This window comes from Chaetomium globosum, genomic scaffold, assembly GCF_000143365.1.
Source record: "Chaetomium globosum CBS 148.51 scaffold_4 genomic scaffold, whole genome shotgun sequence".
NCBI lineage: Eukaryota > Fungi > Ascomycota > Sordariomycetes > Sordariales > Chaetomiaceae > Chaetomium > Chaetomium globosum.
This window is the reverse complement of record NT_165979.1, coordinates 127,998-144,599: the sequence shown is the minus strand read 5'-3', so window position 1 is coordinate 144,599 and position 16,602 is coordinate 127,998. Positions and strand designations below refer to the sequence as shown.

At 57.0% G+C, this 16,602-nt stretch overlaps 4 protein-coding genes across 4 annotated transcripts; 2 read left to right on the top strand and 2 right to left on the bottom strand.

Annotated features, from left to right (window-relative positions):
* Positions 1-459: 459 nt before the first annotated feature.
* On the top strand, positions 460-4,904 carry CHGG_03752 (uncharacterized protein; the record flags this gene model as incomplete). The annotated part of the gene is made up of 2 exons (XM_001222965.1): positions 460-2,588; positions 2,663-4,904. The coding sequence occupies 2 exons, from the start codon at positions 460-462 to the stop codon at positions 4,902-4,904; spliced, it is 4,371 nt and encodes a 1,456-aa protein (XP_001222966.1).
* Positions 4,905-5,324: 420 nt separating this feature from the next.
* CHGG_03751 (uncharacterized protein) lies at positions 5,325-7,076 on the bottom strand (the record flags this gene model as incomplete). The annotated part of the gene is made up of 4 exons (XM_001222964.1): positions 5,325-5,666; positions 5,747-5,870; positions 6,067-6,759; positions 6,841-7,076. The coding sequence occupies 4 exons, from the start codon at positions 7,074-7,076 to the stop codon at positions 5,325-5,327; spliced, it is 1,395 nt and encodes a 464-aa protein (XP_001222965.1).
* A 1,679-nt stretch (positions 7,077-8,755) lies between these two features.
* On the bottom strand, positions 8,756-11,623 carry CHGG_03750 (uncharacterized protein; the record flags this gene model as incomplete). The annotated part of the gene is made up of 3 exons (XM_001222963.1): positions 8,756-9,895; positions 9,974-11,200; positions 11,279-11,623. The coding sequence occupies 3 exons, from the start codon at positions 11,621-11,623 to the stop codon at positions 8,756-8,758; spliced, it is 2,712 nt and encodes a 903-aa protein (XP_001222964.1).
* A 2,553-nt stretch (positions 11,624-14,176) lies between these two features.
* Positions 14,177-16,022, top strand: CHGG_03749 (uncharacterized protein; the record flags this gene model as incomplete). The annotated part of the gene is made up of 2 exons (XM_001222962.1): positions 14,177-14,948; positions 15,007-16,022. The coding sequence occupies 2 exons, from the start codon at positions 14,177-14,179 to the stop codon at positions 16,020-16,022; spliced, it is 1,788 nt and encodes a 595-aa protein (XP_001222963.1).
* Between the last annotated feature and the right edge of the window lie 580 nt (positions 16,023-16,602).

Sequence of the window (16,602 nt, the reverse complement as noted above, 5' to 3'; positions counted from 1 at the left end):
CATTGGATCGAGGAACGATCTAATGATCCATTCCTGATTGGTCACCCCTGGATCCCGTCTGCAGCTCACGATCCGGTTCCCATGGCAGGAGGCCCTTCTTTGCTGATTGGCTCGGGGCACTACCAGCGTGCCCCCCGGGTCGTCTGCATGCGACCATATTCGTGACATTACCCCCTATAACAATGAATATCACGAGCCTAGTAACTGACGCGGAATCCTGCTTATAAAGCTACAATGTGGCGCCTATGCTTTCCAAATACGGAACAGCGGTGTGATTGTTTAGGGCTTCCCTTGGTCAGGGGCACCTCAGCGCCTAAGCAGAGCCACGTGGCAACCCCCGCCTGAAAGCCATTGTTGGGCATTAATCAAGAGAGAAGTCAAGGATCCCCGTCTGGAGAACCGTGTTGGGACTACAACTCCGTTTAGAGCCGCCGTGGACTGAATTCTGAGCCGGGAGCCATGTCCCCCTCTTGTAGCCTCATATGCCGCAGGCAGAAAAAGATCGAAACCTCTGACGCTGTTGCCGTTACTGCTCCGCCTACTCATACCCCTCCACCGACACTTCAGAGTTTGTCCACTCCCAATCGCTTGCCGCGCAGCCAGGTGGACAAGTCGACCTCAGTGTCCCCCCCGTCCGAGATCCCCACTCAGCAAAAGCCATGTATCAAGAGGCTCGATGGCGTCGATGCAGAAACCCCCATTCCTCATCCGCGGCTTGTCGAGTCAGGGCTGTCCCCTATCGTACCATCTAGCGTGGTATCGGCGCCCTCTGAGCCAGACCCGATCCATTCCCTCGTTCCAGATGTCGCTCAGGAGCTACCGGACACGGCATCGGCGAAACAGCTCAGCGCAAACGACTATTCTGTGGGTTGGATTTGCGCTGTGCCTGTCGAGTACGTCGCTGCGCAGGTGATGCTTGACGAGGTGCACAAGCGTCCCGGAACCTTGGCGCGTAGCGATGGCAACGACTACGTGTTTGGGAGAGTTGGCGAACACAATGTCGTTGTTACCGTTCTCTCTAGCGGTGGGTATGGAACTACCTCGGCGACCAAGGTGGCAGCAGACATGCAAGCCAGTTTTCCCAGCGTCAAACACGGCCTCATGGTCGGTATCGGGGGCGCTGCGCCGACCCCGAAAAACGATGTCCGGCTCGGGGATATCGTCGTTAGTGTCCCCGGAAATGGCAGGCCTGGGGTTTTCCAGTACGACTACGGAAAAGACGTGCAGGGATGGGAATTTGAAACGACGGGCACTCTCAACCAGCCCCCGCGCATCTTGCTAAACGCGGTGGCAGGGCTCCGGGCGGACCATGACAGCGCCAGTGGCGGTCACCGGCTTGAAGACGCCGTCAACAAGGTCTTCGAAAAACGGCCGCACCTCCGCAAGAACTACCAGCGCCCGGGTCCGGAGGCAGATCATCTCTTCAAGTCTAGCGTCACCCACGCAACCAGTTGTGGCGTAGACCAGTGTTCGTACGGGAATCCGGAGCATCTCGAAGAGCGGAGCGAGCGAGCGCGCAAGGGCCGCTCGGAAATACACTATGGCCTCATTGCCTCCGCAAATCAGGTGATGAAGAATGCGCTAGTACGGGACCGGTGGGCATCCAAAGGCGTCCTGTGTTTTGAGATGGAGGCAGCGGGGCTGATGAACGACTTCCCATGTCTGGTTGTGCGTGGGCTATGCGACTACTCGGACACGCACAAGAACAAGATCTGGCAGGGGTACGCAGCAATGGTGGCGGCCGCCTACGCGAAAGATCTCCTCTACCGCCTCGCCCCTATTCAGGGGCCGGTCAGCAAACATAGCGAGGATGAAGCCCGCGAGGCCCATGAGATCCTCGAGTGGATCACGACCATCAACTATGGCCCCCAGCAAAGCGATTTCCTTAGGAAGAGGGAGCCCGACACCGGTCAGTGGCTGTTGCATTCAGAAGCGTACCGCAAATGGGCGGATACCAAGGGCCTTACGCTGTTCTGTCCAGGGGTCCCGGGAGCCGGCAAGACAATCCTCACGGCGACCGTGATCGACAATCTGTGTGAGAGATTCAAGTACGACTCGAGCGTCGGCATCGCCTACCTTTACCTCAACTTCGAGCGCCGCGTCCAACAGACGCCCGAGAAGTTGCTCGCAAGCCTTGCGAAGCAATTACTCCAGGGATGGGTCCCACTCCCCGAGAGTTTGCAGAAGCTGTACAAGTCGCGCAAGGATAAGTCAACTGACCCCTCGCCAACCGAGATACTCGAGATCCTAGAGAGCGCAGTTCGGCTACACGCGAGGACTTTCATCGTGGTCGACGGGCTAGACGAGTGCGAGAAGACGGCGTTCGTAGCCAGGCTATCGGAGAAGATCTTCCATTTCCAACAAGAGTCCGAACTTGGGATCAGCTTCTTCGCAACCTCGCGGCCCATTCCGGTCATCGAAAAGCTGTTCAATACCGACGTCTGTGTGAGGCAGAGAGTACTCGCTAGCAACCACGACATTATGAAGTTTGTCAACGGGCACATGGACGAACTGGCGGGGTTCGTGAGCGAGATGCCCGATCTTCAGAGAGAGATCGTGACCACAATTATAAACGCCTCGGGCGGAATGTAAGCGCCTAACCTCGTCCAGATAACCCCGAGTATGTAGGCTAACCAAAACCGACCTACCAAAACGACGATAGGTTCCTCTTAGCCGAGCTGTACCTAAGCTTTTTGGAAGACAAGACCACGCCCGCCGAAGTCCAAGAGACGCTGGGGCAGTTTCTAAACGAAGGCAACGCTCGTCTCGCATCATCCGAAGACGAGAAACGGGAGGTACTCAGCCGCGCATACGACCAAGTCACGAGGAGGATCAAGGGCCAGAAAAAGGGGCTGCAAAGGCTCGCCCGCCGGGTTCTGACGTGGGTCTTTCGTGCGAGACAGCCGCTGACCGAAGCGGCTCTCCGCCACGCGCTAGGCGTCCGGCCGGGCTCGATGGTTCTCAGTGAGCAAAGCGTACCACGCTGCGAAGACATCGTGTCCGTATGCATGGGGCTGGTGACTGTCGACGCCGCGAGTGGCACAATACGGTTCATCCACGCCACGGTGCGCGAATATTTTGAGCAACCGCCACCTAATGCGTCTCAAACACTGATTCTGGATCCGAATGAAGAGCCGACTATCGCCGCAATATGTGTGTCATATTTGTCCTTTGCCGCCTTCTCCGAACCTCCCCCCACTGGCTTCCTGACCCTCGAGCGTCTTGGGGAAAGGTGTGAGGAGCACCCGTTATACTCGTATGCCGCCACATACTGGGGCCACCATGCGCGCGAGAGCCTCAGCTCTGGAAAGACGGAGGAGCTAATCCTTGATTTCCTCGACTGCGAGGAAAGTGTTGCGGCTGCGAGCCAGGTGCTTACGGCCACCATGGGCCTCTTTGAGCTAGTGTCTGCCCGTATCGAGATAAAATCATCCGACCAGAGCAAGGGTGACGCACCTGAGAGACGTGAGGAAGACGGCGAAGCATTGGATACGGGGGAGGAGCCCGAGTTGAAAGTGGAGATACGAGAAGTGATGATTCCCATGCGGCTCAGCGCAGCGCACCTCATTGCACACCTCGGGCTGGAGAGGCAGGTTTCGGCTTTCCTCAAACGCGGGCAGCTGATGGACGACCGAGACTTCGCTGGAATGTCACCGCTCGCCTGGGCCGCTCGGGGAGGGCACAAAGCCGTCGTTGACCTGCTGCTGGCGAGCCATGGAGTGGATGCGGAGGCGGCGGACAAGGAAGGACGGACACCATTGTTGTGGGCAATGTGGTTTGGCAGGGAGGCAGTGGTCGAGCGTCTGCTGGTTTCTGGGAGAGTCAGTCTGGAAACGTCCCTACCGGCGAAGCCGGTCCTCTCCGTTTCACTGACGGACGCCCTCGTGGATCATGTCTATGCGGAGAACGAGTTCTTCTTTAGGCTGATGAGAAGGGAGCGGGACACCACGTTTCATCTGACTCAGCTCGCTTGGGCGGCATTCATCGGACGCCGAGCATTGATACAGGCCGTATTAACTGCGATGAATCAAAGCAAGGGGTCGGAGCATGGGGGCCCTGCCGTCCTTAATGCTCGGGATCCAAAGTACGGTCGCACCCCTCTTTGGTGGGCCGTGAGGCACGGACATCGAGAAGCCGCTCAGCTCCTGCTGGAAACAGACGGCGTTGATCCGGATGCCAGGGACAGCCGGCTCCAGAGCCCGCTGGCGAGAGCGGCGGTCAACGGACGGGTGCACCTCGCCGAGCTACTATTGCACACAGGGGGGTACCGCGTCGACGTGAACTCCAAGGACAAGTACGGACTGACGCCCCTCGGTTTGGCAGCGTCGTACGGGCACGAGCCAATCGTGCGGCTGTTACTTGCCCAGCCAGGAATTGAGCTGAATTCTCGGGAGGAGGGCGGGCCGGCGCCGCTACTAAAAGCAGCTGAGAACGGCCGCACGGGAACTGTCGAGATTATGCTGGCACAAGATGAAATAGACTTGAACCCGAGAGACGGAGACGGCCGTACGCCCTTGCTAGTCGCAGCTGCGCATGGGCACATCGGAGTTGTGAGGCTGCTTCTGGCGACGGAAGGGGTGGAACGCGACGTTACAGACAACATGGGGCGTACTGCGCTGCAGTCAGCCGTTGATAACGGTTATCAGAAAGTGGTAGAACTTCTTTCTCCGGGTAAATCACCCGAGATCGAGTCGAGACACACGGGCGATCCAAAACAAGCTCTCCGGATTCATCATCTCGACGAGCCCGACGCTAGAAGGGGATATCTGCCAGCACCCGGTCCCCGGTATGAAAGGAATGTACAACCGGAGGTCATGCTATTGAGACTTGGGAGTGCAGAATCCATCGAGCCCGTTGTCATGGCTGGTTCTAAACGTGGTCTCTGCTGTTGCCGCATTTTGTAGTGGTTTTGAGAGTGAGAAAATAAGGGGAGGATGCGGGGTGGGTGTTTTCTATGTGGTGAATCCTTCACTTTTCTTGAATGACAGTGACTTAGAAAACGGGTCGCAGTTCGACTACTTCTCCGCGTACCAGGTCACTGGTTAAGCCAGGAGAAAAGGCCATGGCCAAGATAAGCCACTGTTCTCTGATAGAGCCCACGTAGGCTCCAAGCCATCACCTTGTGAAATGGGAAATGCAGCCGTTCCATACACCGTCCAGAATGCCCTTGCATTTAATTCTTCATGGCAGTCACGAGCTATGTGTAGCCGTGTTCTCGGCACCCAGCCTACTTCTTACACCTTCCGGATATAGGCCCCGTCTCGCCTAGACGAACTTGCTATTGGAGCACATAATCGTACACGCCTATCTGAAGAAGCATGTTATCAAAGGATCATCAGCCCCCTGGCGACCTGTTCCAATGCCGAAGCAGTTCCAGTCGTGCCCATGAAGCCGTTCACGACATGATCCAAGCTTTGGAAGCCCGTGATGCGGAGCGGTTGGTCCGAGATTAGCTCAGAATACTGGGCTACCACAAGGTCATGCTTTGCCTCGTCGTTCTCGGTGAGGTTGCAAGCCTCGGTAGATAGATATCCAGCAATTGCCCACCCCCCAGTTGGCTGACAAACACCACCGACGCGAGTTGGGTGTCCCGCAAATCTTCCCTCATAAGCGAACACAACCTGTGGACTGACAAACCCGGTACGTCCCCCATCCCATTCAGGGCCCTACACAATGACTGCGTCATATCATCGCCAGGCAGGCCCGCTGCCCACCCGTGATCGTGATACCACGACGGCACACATACCCCCAGCAGTTGCTTCGTGGACGGCGAGGATACCATTCCGGCCTCGACTCTCATCTCGAGCTGCTCAGCCCTAGCCCCGGGCAAGGCGGTGCAGTCAAACACCAACAACACATCCCCCGGGCACCTGCATTAACGGGTCCCTCACATCGTCCCAAAAGAAGCTACTCGCCCCAGGACCAGGCCCGCTACCGCAACCCCGATCATCAGCACAGCTCAAGACAGTCAACAATAACCAACCAACCCCATACCCAAATAAAAACACCCCCTAAACCCCCCCTCCGCCCCCAAAGAAAAGAAAAAAAACGAAAGGACAAACGTACCTCACAAAAACCATCCTCCCATCCCTCCCCAAACACCCCCACCCCCGATAATACACCACCAGCAACGTATCCGCCGCCGACCTCTCCAGGAACCGGTCCAGCATGGTCTCGACTGCCGCCGTCGGGTAGTCGGTGGGGATGGTGCGGCACTGCACGCGGTAGCCGCGCCGCTTGAGCGTGGCGCGTAGGGTGTCGGTGCTGTTGTTGTTTTTTCTATCGTCTTGGTGGATGTGTGTGTGCGTGTGGTGGTGGGAGGGTGTTGCTGGGATTGGTGTTGGTGTGGCCCAGGTTAGGATTAGGGCGTGGACTTGGGTTGCTATGGCTGGGGGTCGGGGTTCGTGGTGTGAAGCGGTGGGGGTGTGGGTTGTTGTTGTTGCTGTTGTGGCTGTTGTTGCTACTGACGGTTGGAGGAGGGGTTGTTGGCCGTCGAGGAGCTGCTTGTGCAGGAGGAATGGGACTGTTGCGTCTTCGTGCCAGGGCGGCGGCGGTTTTCTTTGGCTCCAGGTCTGGGCGATGCTAACCCCTTTTCCTTTGAGGTCGGGGAGGGCTGTTTCTGAATAGTCCTCCACGCGGAAATCCGGCAACCCCAGGCCCTTGGGAGATCCAATTGTCCTGGGGCAACTGGAATTGAGAGGGGATGAGAACGCTGTGTCGGTATACCCGTCTCGGTCTGGAAACCAAGGAGTCTCTGGGCTGTAAGTATCAGTTGTAATGGGGCTTTGTCTACGGTTTGTCAGCCACTTCCTCGATTGCTGTCAGAGTGGTGATACTGACAGTGTCAACTCATCCAGCACATCGACGACCGACTCGATCTTCGCGTCCCACGGATGTGCCAGGTCCTGATTGGGGGCGGCCTTCCCATCAAAACTGCGTGATTCTGAAGGCAGACTGGGTAGCGCTTGTACGCTGGTGGCCGAGAAGTCGTCCCTCAGCGCGGTGAGATGGCGTTGCCACAGCCGCGAGAACTCATCGTCCACCTCCGCCTCTTGCGCCATTTCGGATTCCGTCATTTCGGACTCCTCCATGCCAGTGCGCCTTGAGGCTCCACGCACTTCAGACTCCGGTTGATAGACTAGGCGAGAATGCGCTCTCTGGCTGCTTTGTTAGCCCGCCGCAAGCACACAAGCACAAACGCATTGAACCGTGACAGTTGACGGCGCCCATCTCGTCCACGGTGAGACCCAGACCGCCCCCAAAAGGCCCGCGCCTGGGACAATCAATGTCGGTCGCCACCATCAGGCCGGAACTTGGTAGGCCACACGTCTCACACACCATCCGGCTAAAAACGTCAGCTGAGGGTAGCACTGCAGTACAAGTTTCCCGGACACAAGAAGCGGGAAATCTCGGTACGCCGCTTGAGTGGTCCAAAAAGCCCAGCGACCCAACACACAGCGGGTACTATCTTTGGTTGAAAATGCTTGGAAGGATTGTACATGCCCGGTACCCAAACGGCGTTTACACCAAAACAAGAGTGGCCCCATACTCCTTTTCGGCATATTAAATACAGTTAAGATAGGCGAGCCAACGGACAATACCCGAGCAGTGACATGTTGGGTTGAGGGGTTGACATGCAATGCTCGCTTGTGAGAAACTTGGCTCTCCTTCTCCCAACAGCATCCTGAAATAGCAGGAGAAAGGTCCAACTGCAGTTGTGTCTACTATGTATAGGTCCAATCCTCCCGAGAGACCGGTTCGGTTCGGTTCGGTACGGCTTCTGCCAAGTGCCGCCCCTCCAATTCCCCAAAGTTTCAGCTCCAAGCCGCCGAGAGAAACAGCAACACGGCACGGCGATGGACGACCAACCGCCCCTCAACTGCAACTCCCCCAATCTGGATCCTCCAGTTCCCAAAGGGAACACCCCCCCAAAGGGCCGGGAACTCCTTCCCAATGGCACCACTCACCCTCCAGCGAACGATGCACACAGTGAAAAAGACATCAAAAATTGTGCCTGGCCCGCTCATACCGGACAAAGGGGGGCGTCCGAAGCGCAGGCATGAAACGGCAGCCCCTTAGGGCATACCGCCACACTAACGTGGATTGCATGATCTCCACCACTAGTCAGGCAAGGTAAAGGTGTATGTATGAAGGGAGGGAATCCCGGGGGAGTGCGGGGACCATCGCTTTTATACTTGCCGACGAGCTGGTCAGTGCACGCCTACAATTGGCGTTGCTTGCACGTGAGTCTCTCGCTTCAGGCTAGAAGGGGGGGATGAGGGCGGATATGGGGGTGCAGTCCAATGGTAATTAGTGGATGGCGTCGTCCCTCAGCGGGCAGGCAGCCGCCAAGCTCTGGGTATTTCGTTGTGGTGCTTCGTCCTCGAAGCGAGACGGCACCAGCTGGGCGCGACGGGACTCGGGAAAAGGGTAGCATCTCGAAAGGGGTAAGATAAAAAACAAAAAGGACCTGGATTGTCGGAACAGATGTTAGCCATAACGAAGAAGTAGATGTGACGACGTTTCTTTTGCAACAGACGTGAAGAAGAAAAGACAATATCATTAAGCGGCCGTTTCAGACGTTCATATATATCCCAACATCATAAAACCAAACAGACATAACCCAGACTCCCAACGTAGACCGACAGTTGCCCCGGCCCACCGCCAGGTGGTATCTCAGACAGGTACTAAACCCAGACCGGAGCCATCATTTCCCAAACCGTACCCGCAGCCAAAACCAGAAAATTACAAGAGCTTAAAAAAGGTCATCATCATCACGGACGGCATTCCACCGCTTAGCCGGCAACCGGCGTATCTTCTTAGGGCTCCCACTGCCCGCCGTGTTCCGCGCCGAAGAAGAAGGCTGGGCGTCACTAACACGCAGCTTCTCCAGCCGCACCAGCAAGCTGCCCCCGTCATCGCCGCCTCCCCTAGTCACCTTCCCGGGCCGTGGACTCCCCGTCTCAGGGCCCGCGGCGGCTTTACCCCTGCCAGCCATACCCGCATCGCTGCCCCGTTCCTGGAGCGGCATCCGCCGGGTAGGGCTCATACCAGCAACTTCGCGCCGGAGCGCCTCGTTCTCCTTGCGCAACCGCTCATTCTCCTGGTGGACGCCCTCGACCAGCACATTCTCCTTGTCCTCGTCCGAATCCAGCCCCTCCCCGTCACTCCCACCCCCACCGCCACCACCAGCCGCCATACTCCGCTCAAACACTTCAATCTTACGCCCCCAATGCTCCTCCCCGCGCTCCATCTCCACCTGCATGGTAGCCCGCCAGCGCGCCATCTCAATCTCTAGCCGACGCTCAAACTCGTTGGTGCAGTCCTCGCGGATGGCCTGTTCCAGCTCGATCATGCGGTCCTCCATGGAGAGCAGGTGCGACTCGGCCTCGTGGCGCGCCGCGCGCTCCGTGTCGAGGGCCTGCCGCAGGTAGTCGGCCTCCTCGGCGAGCCGGGAGATCTCGAGCGCGGCCGCCTCCATGGTGGAGCGGTGCATCTCGCTGCTGCTGTTGCTACGGTTGCTCGTCGTCGGAGAGGCTTTGCGGACGATGTTGGGAGGGGAGGAGAGGAGGCGGGGGTAGTTGACGAATCCTTTCGGGCCGCCGAGCGGTGAAAAAGGCCGGGAGAGGGTGGGTGATTCGGTCGGGGTGGTGGACGGTTGGTGTGGCGCCTGCGTATTGGCGGTGAGGATGGTCTGGGTGATGCTCGGGACGCGGGGGACGGTGACTTCGCGGGCGAGAGCGCTGTACCGAAGGATTTGGGATGTCGCGTTGAAGTCGCCGTGGGGGTCGGCCGTCACAATCATGACGGCCGTTTGTGGGTTACGGTGTCTCCCTGTTGAGTACCCCGAGGAAGAGGGGTACGAGTTGGAAAAGAGCAATTCTGTCAGTTTGCACTGCCGGAAAGGGACAAGGTTGGGCTGGGCACTGGTTAGAAAATGTTTGTCCTGTTTGCATTGGCTGGCACCACTTACCTTATCCTTGTTGGCTGCGTCGCTCTGCATTTGCAAGCACTGACCCAGGTACATCAAGCTCTCGTTAATCTTGCCAGCTTCGGCCAGCGTCGCCCCGGCAGTTTTTGCATCCCTTGCTCTCTCGCTCCCGGCGAGATCGACCACGGTAAGAGCGCTCCCGCTCCAAGGCACTTCCCCCCTATTCCTCCAGCTGTCCTTAGTCCTCTTTTTGACTTCTACGCAGAAGAACCCATGGCTACGTGAGCTCACACTGTTGCTGCCGGTCCCGGCTACTCTCCGCTCGTGCAAGCCCGCCTCAAGCACCATCAATGCCTGGTGCAGGTTGCCGCAAATCACCTTGCGCAACCCGGCCACTGCTTTTCGGTCCGGCGATGCCTCTGTCGGCTTGAACAACAATGGGCGCCGCCGATATTCCTTGGTAGCAGTCGATTTGATCGGTGGGGTTAGAAGGTCAAAGATTCGGTCGTTATACACCTCGTACATGGAAATGAGGATCGCGTACTCGGCCGACGGGTCGCAGGACACGGAGAGGGCGCTGACATCGGGTTGCTGCGGGAACGTCGATGGTCGGTGTAAACGGCGCGATGGTGTCTGTCCCGGTCCGATCGACTCGCCCTGAGAATGCAATGCAGATTTAGTACCTTTCCTCAGACGTGATGTGGTTGGGGTCATGGAATGCCTCAGGGGCTCCTGCCCTTGGTGAGCTCTGTTTCCGTTCCGCACTTGCTGGCGTTGAGGAGGGCGAAGCAGGGGCCCGGCCGCGCCATTGATACGAGACACAGCAATGCCACGGGCATGGCTCGCCCGGGCTTCACATGCAAGTCTACTTGCTATTTCGGGGGTCGAGGTTGGGGAAGGTGGCGCCATAGAATCCTCACGGCTGACTATGCGGACACTCTTTGGTCTTCGAGGCTCTGGCCCACTAGGGCTGTACTGGCCATGCTGGGTAGGGTCGGCTTGGGGAAAAGGTGCAAAAAGCCCTACGCTTATGGGGGTTGCTGCTCTTGCGCTAGCTCGCAGGGGCGCCGACGAATCAACATAGACGGCATCGAGGAAGGTCGAGGCAGAAAATATGGCGGCCTCGGAAGGGTCAGACGCCGCGATCGAATGTTCGAGGCTCGGTGTGGAATCGCAATCGAGGATGTTCGGGCCGATGGATCGGAAGATGACATCGAGTGAAAGCTGGGTCAGGCCGCGTTGGGACCGGGACCCTAGGATCGTGTGAGACTATGAACACACATGGTTCCTGTTAGCAACTGTCTGCCTTATCTCCCCGACTGTTGTCCTCGAGGGCTTTCCACCAACCTTGCCGGATCCTGTGACACCCAACGTAGCCAGCAGGGCATCAGTCCCATCTCCGCCACATGGCGCTAGTACTCCCTTGACCAGGTCGGCCACGCCGATGCAATGGAAAATATCTAGCTGGGTCGCATCCTCCTCAAAAACTTGTGTGAACGCGAACTTCTCGATAGCACGTCGTCGATCGTTGGGTGGGTTCAGGGTGATGTGCTTGGGCGTGGTATTATCATCGTCTGGCTCTTCGACTGCCAAGAAGCGTTCTCCAAGGGCGGCGGTGGCTCCACTTGGCGGCGGACGCAATCGAAGAAAGACTTGGAAAAGGTTCGTGGCTTTTTGCGTTGATCCAGACATGGCCAGAACCTTTTCCATGCACCAACAATGGTGATGCGAGGCTAAAGGGTTGTGGAGGTTCGGATTGGCGGCTTGTTGAGGGGAAAAGTGGAAGAAAAAGATGACAGCGTGGCGGAGGTGTTCGCGTTCAGAGACCTCGAATGCAGGTCCCGTTGATGCATTTCTAGCCTAGGCGAGTCTAGCCGGAGTGAACGCGCTTCAAAAAAATGTTGACGCCAAGCCAGGGATGCAGGGCCAGTTTCCACAGCAACAGAGTTGCCGACTGGCTCGGATCTCGATAAGATAAGATGTGTTCAGCCTTCCCGGCTTGGCAGGAAGGTTACCCCTCGCCCAAGTCCGTGGGGGCTCAGCCATCAACGGCCAGGGCAGAACAAGGAACCAGGGGGTGTGTTTCTTAAAAATTCAGTTTCACATCAGCTAACGTTACTTAACCTGCTGCCCTTCTGTTTTCTGGCTTCTGCATCTAGCTAGGCCCTGGAAAACGACAATGATGTGCACAGCACTTCTCTTCCAGTCGAGATAAGTGATCATTTTTCATTCATGCCGCGGGGTCCGTAGCAAATCCTGCCACTTCCCCCTCAAACTGGACCCTCTTACCTGTTCATGCCGTTCAGGCTTTTGAGGTGGATCCAACTCCTCTTTTCACGAATTTTCGAGGCTGGCAGTGGTCAGCGGATCCCGAGGAGGGAGGCAAATCATCTGTTGTGCATGACCAATGGGAAGGGCCGAGCTTGTCTTGCAAGCCGGGTTGTAGTGTAGAATCCCGCGCGTTGGTGCCGTCCAAACCCTGCCTTCGGTCCGCCAGGGCAGGTGGGCAGTTGTGACTGTGTAGAGACACCTCGTCTCCAAGTTCATGCCACCCTTCTCTCTGTGACTCGACAGACGGGCAGTGACTCAACGCCGAAAAGCGATGTCATTGATTCGCCCCAAGTCAGCTGAGCCCGGATTTTGACGAAAACCTGACGATGTTCATGAGAGGGCAGGGCCGGTCATAGCCCCGCTAATGCTCTGTTTGTTACGAGACGGCAGCTGGCAGCTGGATCTGCCACGACGCGGTTTGGTCGAAGACGAAGGTCTCCTTGTGCGGGGCAGCGTTCGTTCTTCGAAACCGACCCGGCCGACACTTGCTTCAAGAAGCGGCACCTCATTGCACGCTTGCGCTGCACTTGCGCTGCACTTGAGGTGCAATGCGCTGCACGTGTCCACTATCGCCTCCCACCGTGACCTCCTACTTGATCTAGCCGCCAGCGTCGGTCTCGGCGGCAAGTCTAAAATTGAGCTGTGGAGACAAATTCGAAGACTTGTCGTTCCAGTCACGATCAACACGTAACTTTGTCATATGCGCTGCACCTCACCTGCGTCTACACAAGCGAGCCGTCAGAATGCGGGGCAATCTGTCTGGACGCCCCGCTCGAAAGCGACAGGCTGCAGTGGTGGCACCAAATGGGCACGCAGGAATTGGATATTGGAGTGAAAGATATTCTGGGCCGTTTCGCGGCGCATGCATGACGGACTCGATGACGCCCACGATCTAAACGTGTAGGAGGGAGAGGGGTTCGAGGCCCCCCAAGGAGAAACAATGAAAATGAAAAATGTCAAAGTTTGATAGGCACTCGGGTTCCCCCCCACGCCCTCTTCTTCAAGCCTGTGTGCGCTTCACTTGTCGCAGCCTTCGTCCAAGGCAGCGATGATGCGGCTGCGAACGTCAAACGGCGCGGGAAAAGAGCGGTGACGAGACGGGGTCCAGGCGGGGGGTTGCGCTCCGGTAATTGTCCCATTCTGACGCACGAAAGGTGGTGTTCCCCGGGCTTTCGATGCACGGTCGCCAGCTGCCAGAAGGTCCAAGGCCCGTTGATGCAGGGGTGGAGTTTTGTGGAACAAGTCTCGACCCACTGACTGGGCTCCAATTGCGCATCGAGCCAAGCCCACTCGAATTGGTCCCACCGATGGAAAAAAAAGTCTGGTCAAAAGCATCCGACAGCCCTGCCTTCCCCTCCTTGACTTCCCTTTTTCCCTTGTCAACCAACCATACCACCCACTAGACAACGAAGTCGCACTACTCAATCTAGAGATTCAGTACCTCCTTATCCAACTTCGTCGATTTTCAAGATGCCGTCGGCCGTCGTTGAGCTCTAAGCGCCCACTGCGGGCGTGCCAATTGACCCCGGCACGCCTGCAGTCCAGCAGCCTCAACGAGATACCCAATTCTGTCCGCCCTTCGACGAAGTTTCGCAGACTTTCACCGTCTCGAGCCCGCCTCCGCTCCGGGAAACGAGGCACACGCTCATCGGGACAAGGAAAGCCTGCTTTCGAACTGAAATCAACAGGTTATTATCACAGGCCCACGTCTCTTGCCTTGGAAGCGACTTGAACGACCAATTCCGACAACCCTCTCTCCCTCAATTCATCTCTTTTGCAGCATTGCAGGATTCGGACCCCCCACCTTCTTAGTCCGTGTCCATTTGCAAGGTTCACTGCACCGTCAGGAAGACCGTGCACCTTTCGTCCCCCTCTGGCCCTGCATTCAAGGTTACCCCTGCAGATCGCACCACCATGTCTCGCAACGTCCGCCAAAAATATCCCCCCAAGCCGGCCCGGGTTCCGAAATCCCGGGACTACGACTCGTCGTCCCTCGACCTCTCCGACGACAGCGGCTACTCTGGCGTCGAAGATGTTACCGACTCTGAAGACGACGACGAGGATGTCTTTGCGGCCGAGGAGGAGCACATAATCAATGCATCTCGCAAGCGAGCATTGGATCCCCCTCGGCCGCTAGTAGCCGATGAAGATGATGACGCAGACGAGGAAAGCGAGGCGGATGAAGAGGACGAAGCCGAGCCGGAGGAAGCTGATCCGGCGGATGATAGTGCAAGCTGGGACGGCTTCTCGTCGGACCATGACGAGCTCCTTCCAGCGCATCCCGTAACCCGCGACCTACTTGATCAGGTCTCCATCACCCCTGGGCGCCATGTTCGCTTCGTTGGTGTTCCGGATAGCGACACAGACTCGACGACGAGCGAGACCAGCGAGGTCTCCGACATGAATGGCTTCTTCCCCGATATCTTTGTTGAGCAGAGCGCACTCGACCCCATGTTCCGCCGAGAAATTGAGGACGATGATGAAACCTCATCCCAAGGCTCGTTCTGGGATTTCCACAACGGCTCGCAGGAGATCGCCGCCCGTAGGGCCGAAGATGAGGCCGCTGTTAGAGACTTTGACCTTGACATCGATTCCCTGGCGACGCCTAGGCCAAATGACCCGCCCATCGACATGTCCGCAACCGTCGTTAACACTGCAGAAGTGCAGGATCTCGACGGTTACGAGAGTGAGTTTATTTACTGAGGATAAGCACATCCCGTACTAACCTAATTGCGACCGCGCAGCCGACGGTGATACCACGGAAGAAGATATTCCAGAGCCCATCATCCGCAAAAAGCAAATACGACGCTCCCGCGCGGTCGACGCATCTTCAGACTCTGACACGGAGCGACCGGCCAGTTGCAAACCCGGCAAGCCTCGCGTTGGCCGGTTCAATCTCGACAGATCGGACAATAAGCCGATTGGCGTCGTCGATCCTGCGACCGGAAAGATGATTATTTTCACACCCCGCAGAACGAACCAGCTCGATCTTTCACCGGAGTCCCTCCACCTAGACTTCTCTGCACAGGATTTAGCCTCGCCCCTCGTCAGAAACCCGGGTTTTGTCATGATGGGTGCCATGGCGTCATCCAATACTTTTGGCGACTTCATGAACATGCAACCCTTCGGCCCGACCGAAGCATTTTTCCCTTGCACCCCCGGCATATTCCCCGGCGAAGAGGAAAGCGACGACTCATACTTTGCCGGCATTGAGGAGGATGAAGAAGAAAGCCTCCTCAAGATTGAGGATTTTGTAACGTTGAATAACGACTCATCTGACGAGGAAGAGGAGGAACCATTCTCGCTTTGGAACGGGGATGTCGCTTCCAGTCCCACCCGGCCCAAGACGGCCGCTAGCAATGCAAGCGCGGCAGCCGAATCCGCACCAGCAGCACACCCGCTGCTTACCCACTTCGACAGCAATTCAGATGTCGTAGGCGCTTTCCGCCGCAATCAGATAAACCAGCAGCTCATCTACAGCGACAAAGCGAGCCAAGAATCTCTCGCTTTCTCTGGCCCGTACTATCATGGCACGCTCCGCGGCATCAAGACTGGGAGCATGGAAACCGTCACAACGCCCATCACGCCCATCCGCCGGCAAAAGCGGAGCAACACGATCGGCAGTGGGTTCGGCGATATCCAACAGAGCAGCCCACTCAACGTCGTCTCGCAGAAGAGAAAGGCATCCGGTAACCACGTCGACGCCAACCTGCACAAGCGCCATCGGAGCATCTCGGAGATGGAGATCTTGCGCATCTAGTAGGCTTGTCGACCGGGCCCGCCCGTATCAAAGCCGGGCAAATTACGTCGGAGGACGGCATGGCTTGGGCACAAGGTGCCACAGTCTTCGGAAGTCGACTCGGCCACCCCAACCATCCCTGGCCTCATAATGTATCACGACGATTTTAGACCCACGGTCATTTCTTTGTCATTTCCTTACTCGACTAGTCCACACCCAACCAGTCTTTTTTTATCAGTCTACCGACGGAATGTTTCCTACCCGACCCCTCGATACCCTTCCAGGGGGTTTTTGTTTTGGTGCCTTGAGAAACCAGGCGCTGGTAATGTTGTTGCTGGAGTGGTTTCAACCCCTGGCGTACACGGGCTTTGCTGCTTTTCGAGTGACAAGGCCCGCTGCAGCGATGATAGACGAGACAGGACGGTCAAAATCTGGCACTGGTACAGGTAGATAAAACGGGGGCGGGCATTTGCAATTACGTCTGGATTTCTCTGTTCGGGAAAACCAAACATTGTCAGGGCACCAAAAATGGGAGGGTTTCTCTAAAATCAGCATTTCTTACTTGAATGATATTCAGACATTCTTTTCCATTCTGCTTGTA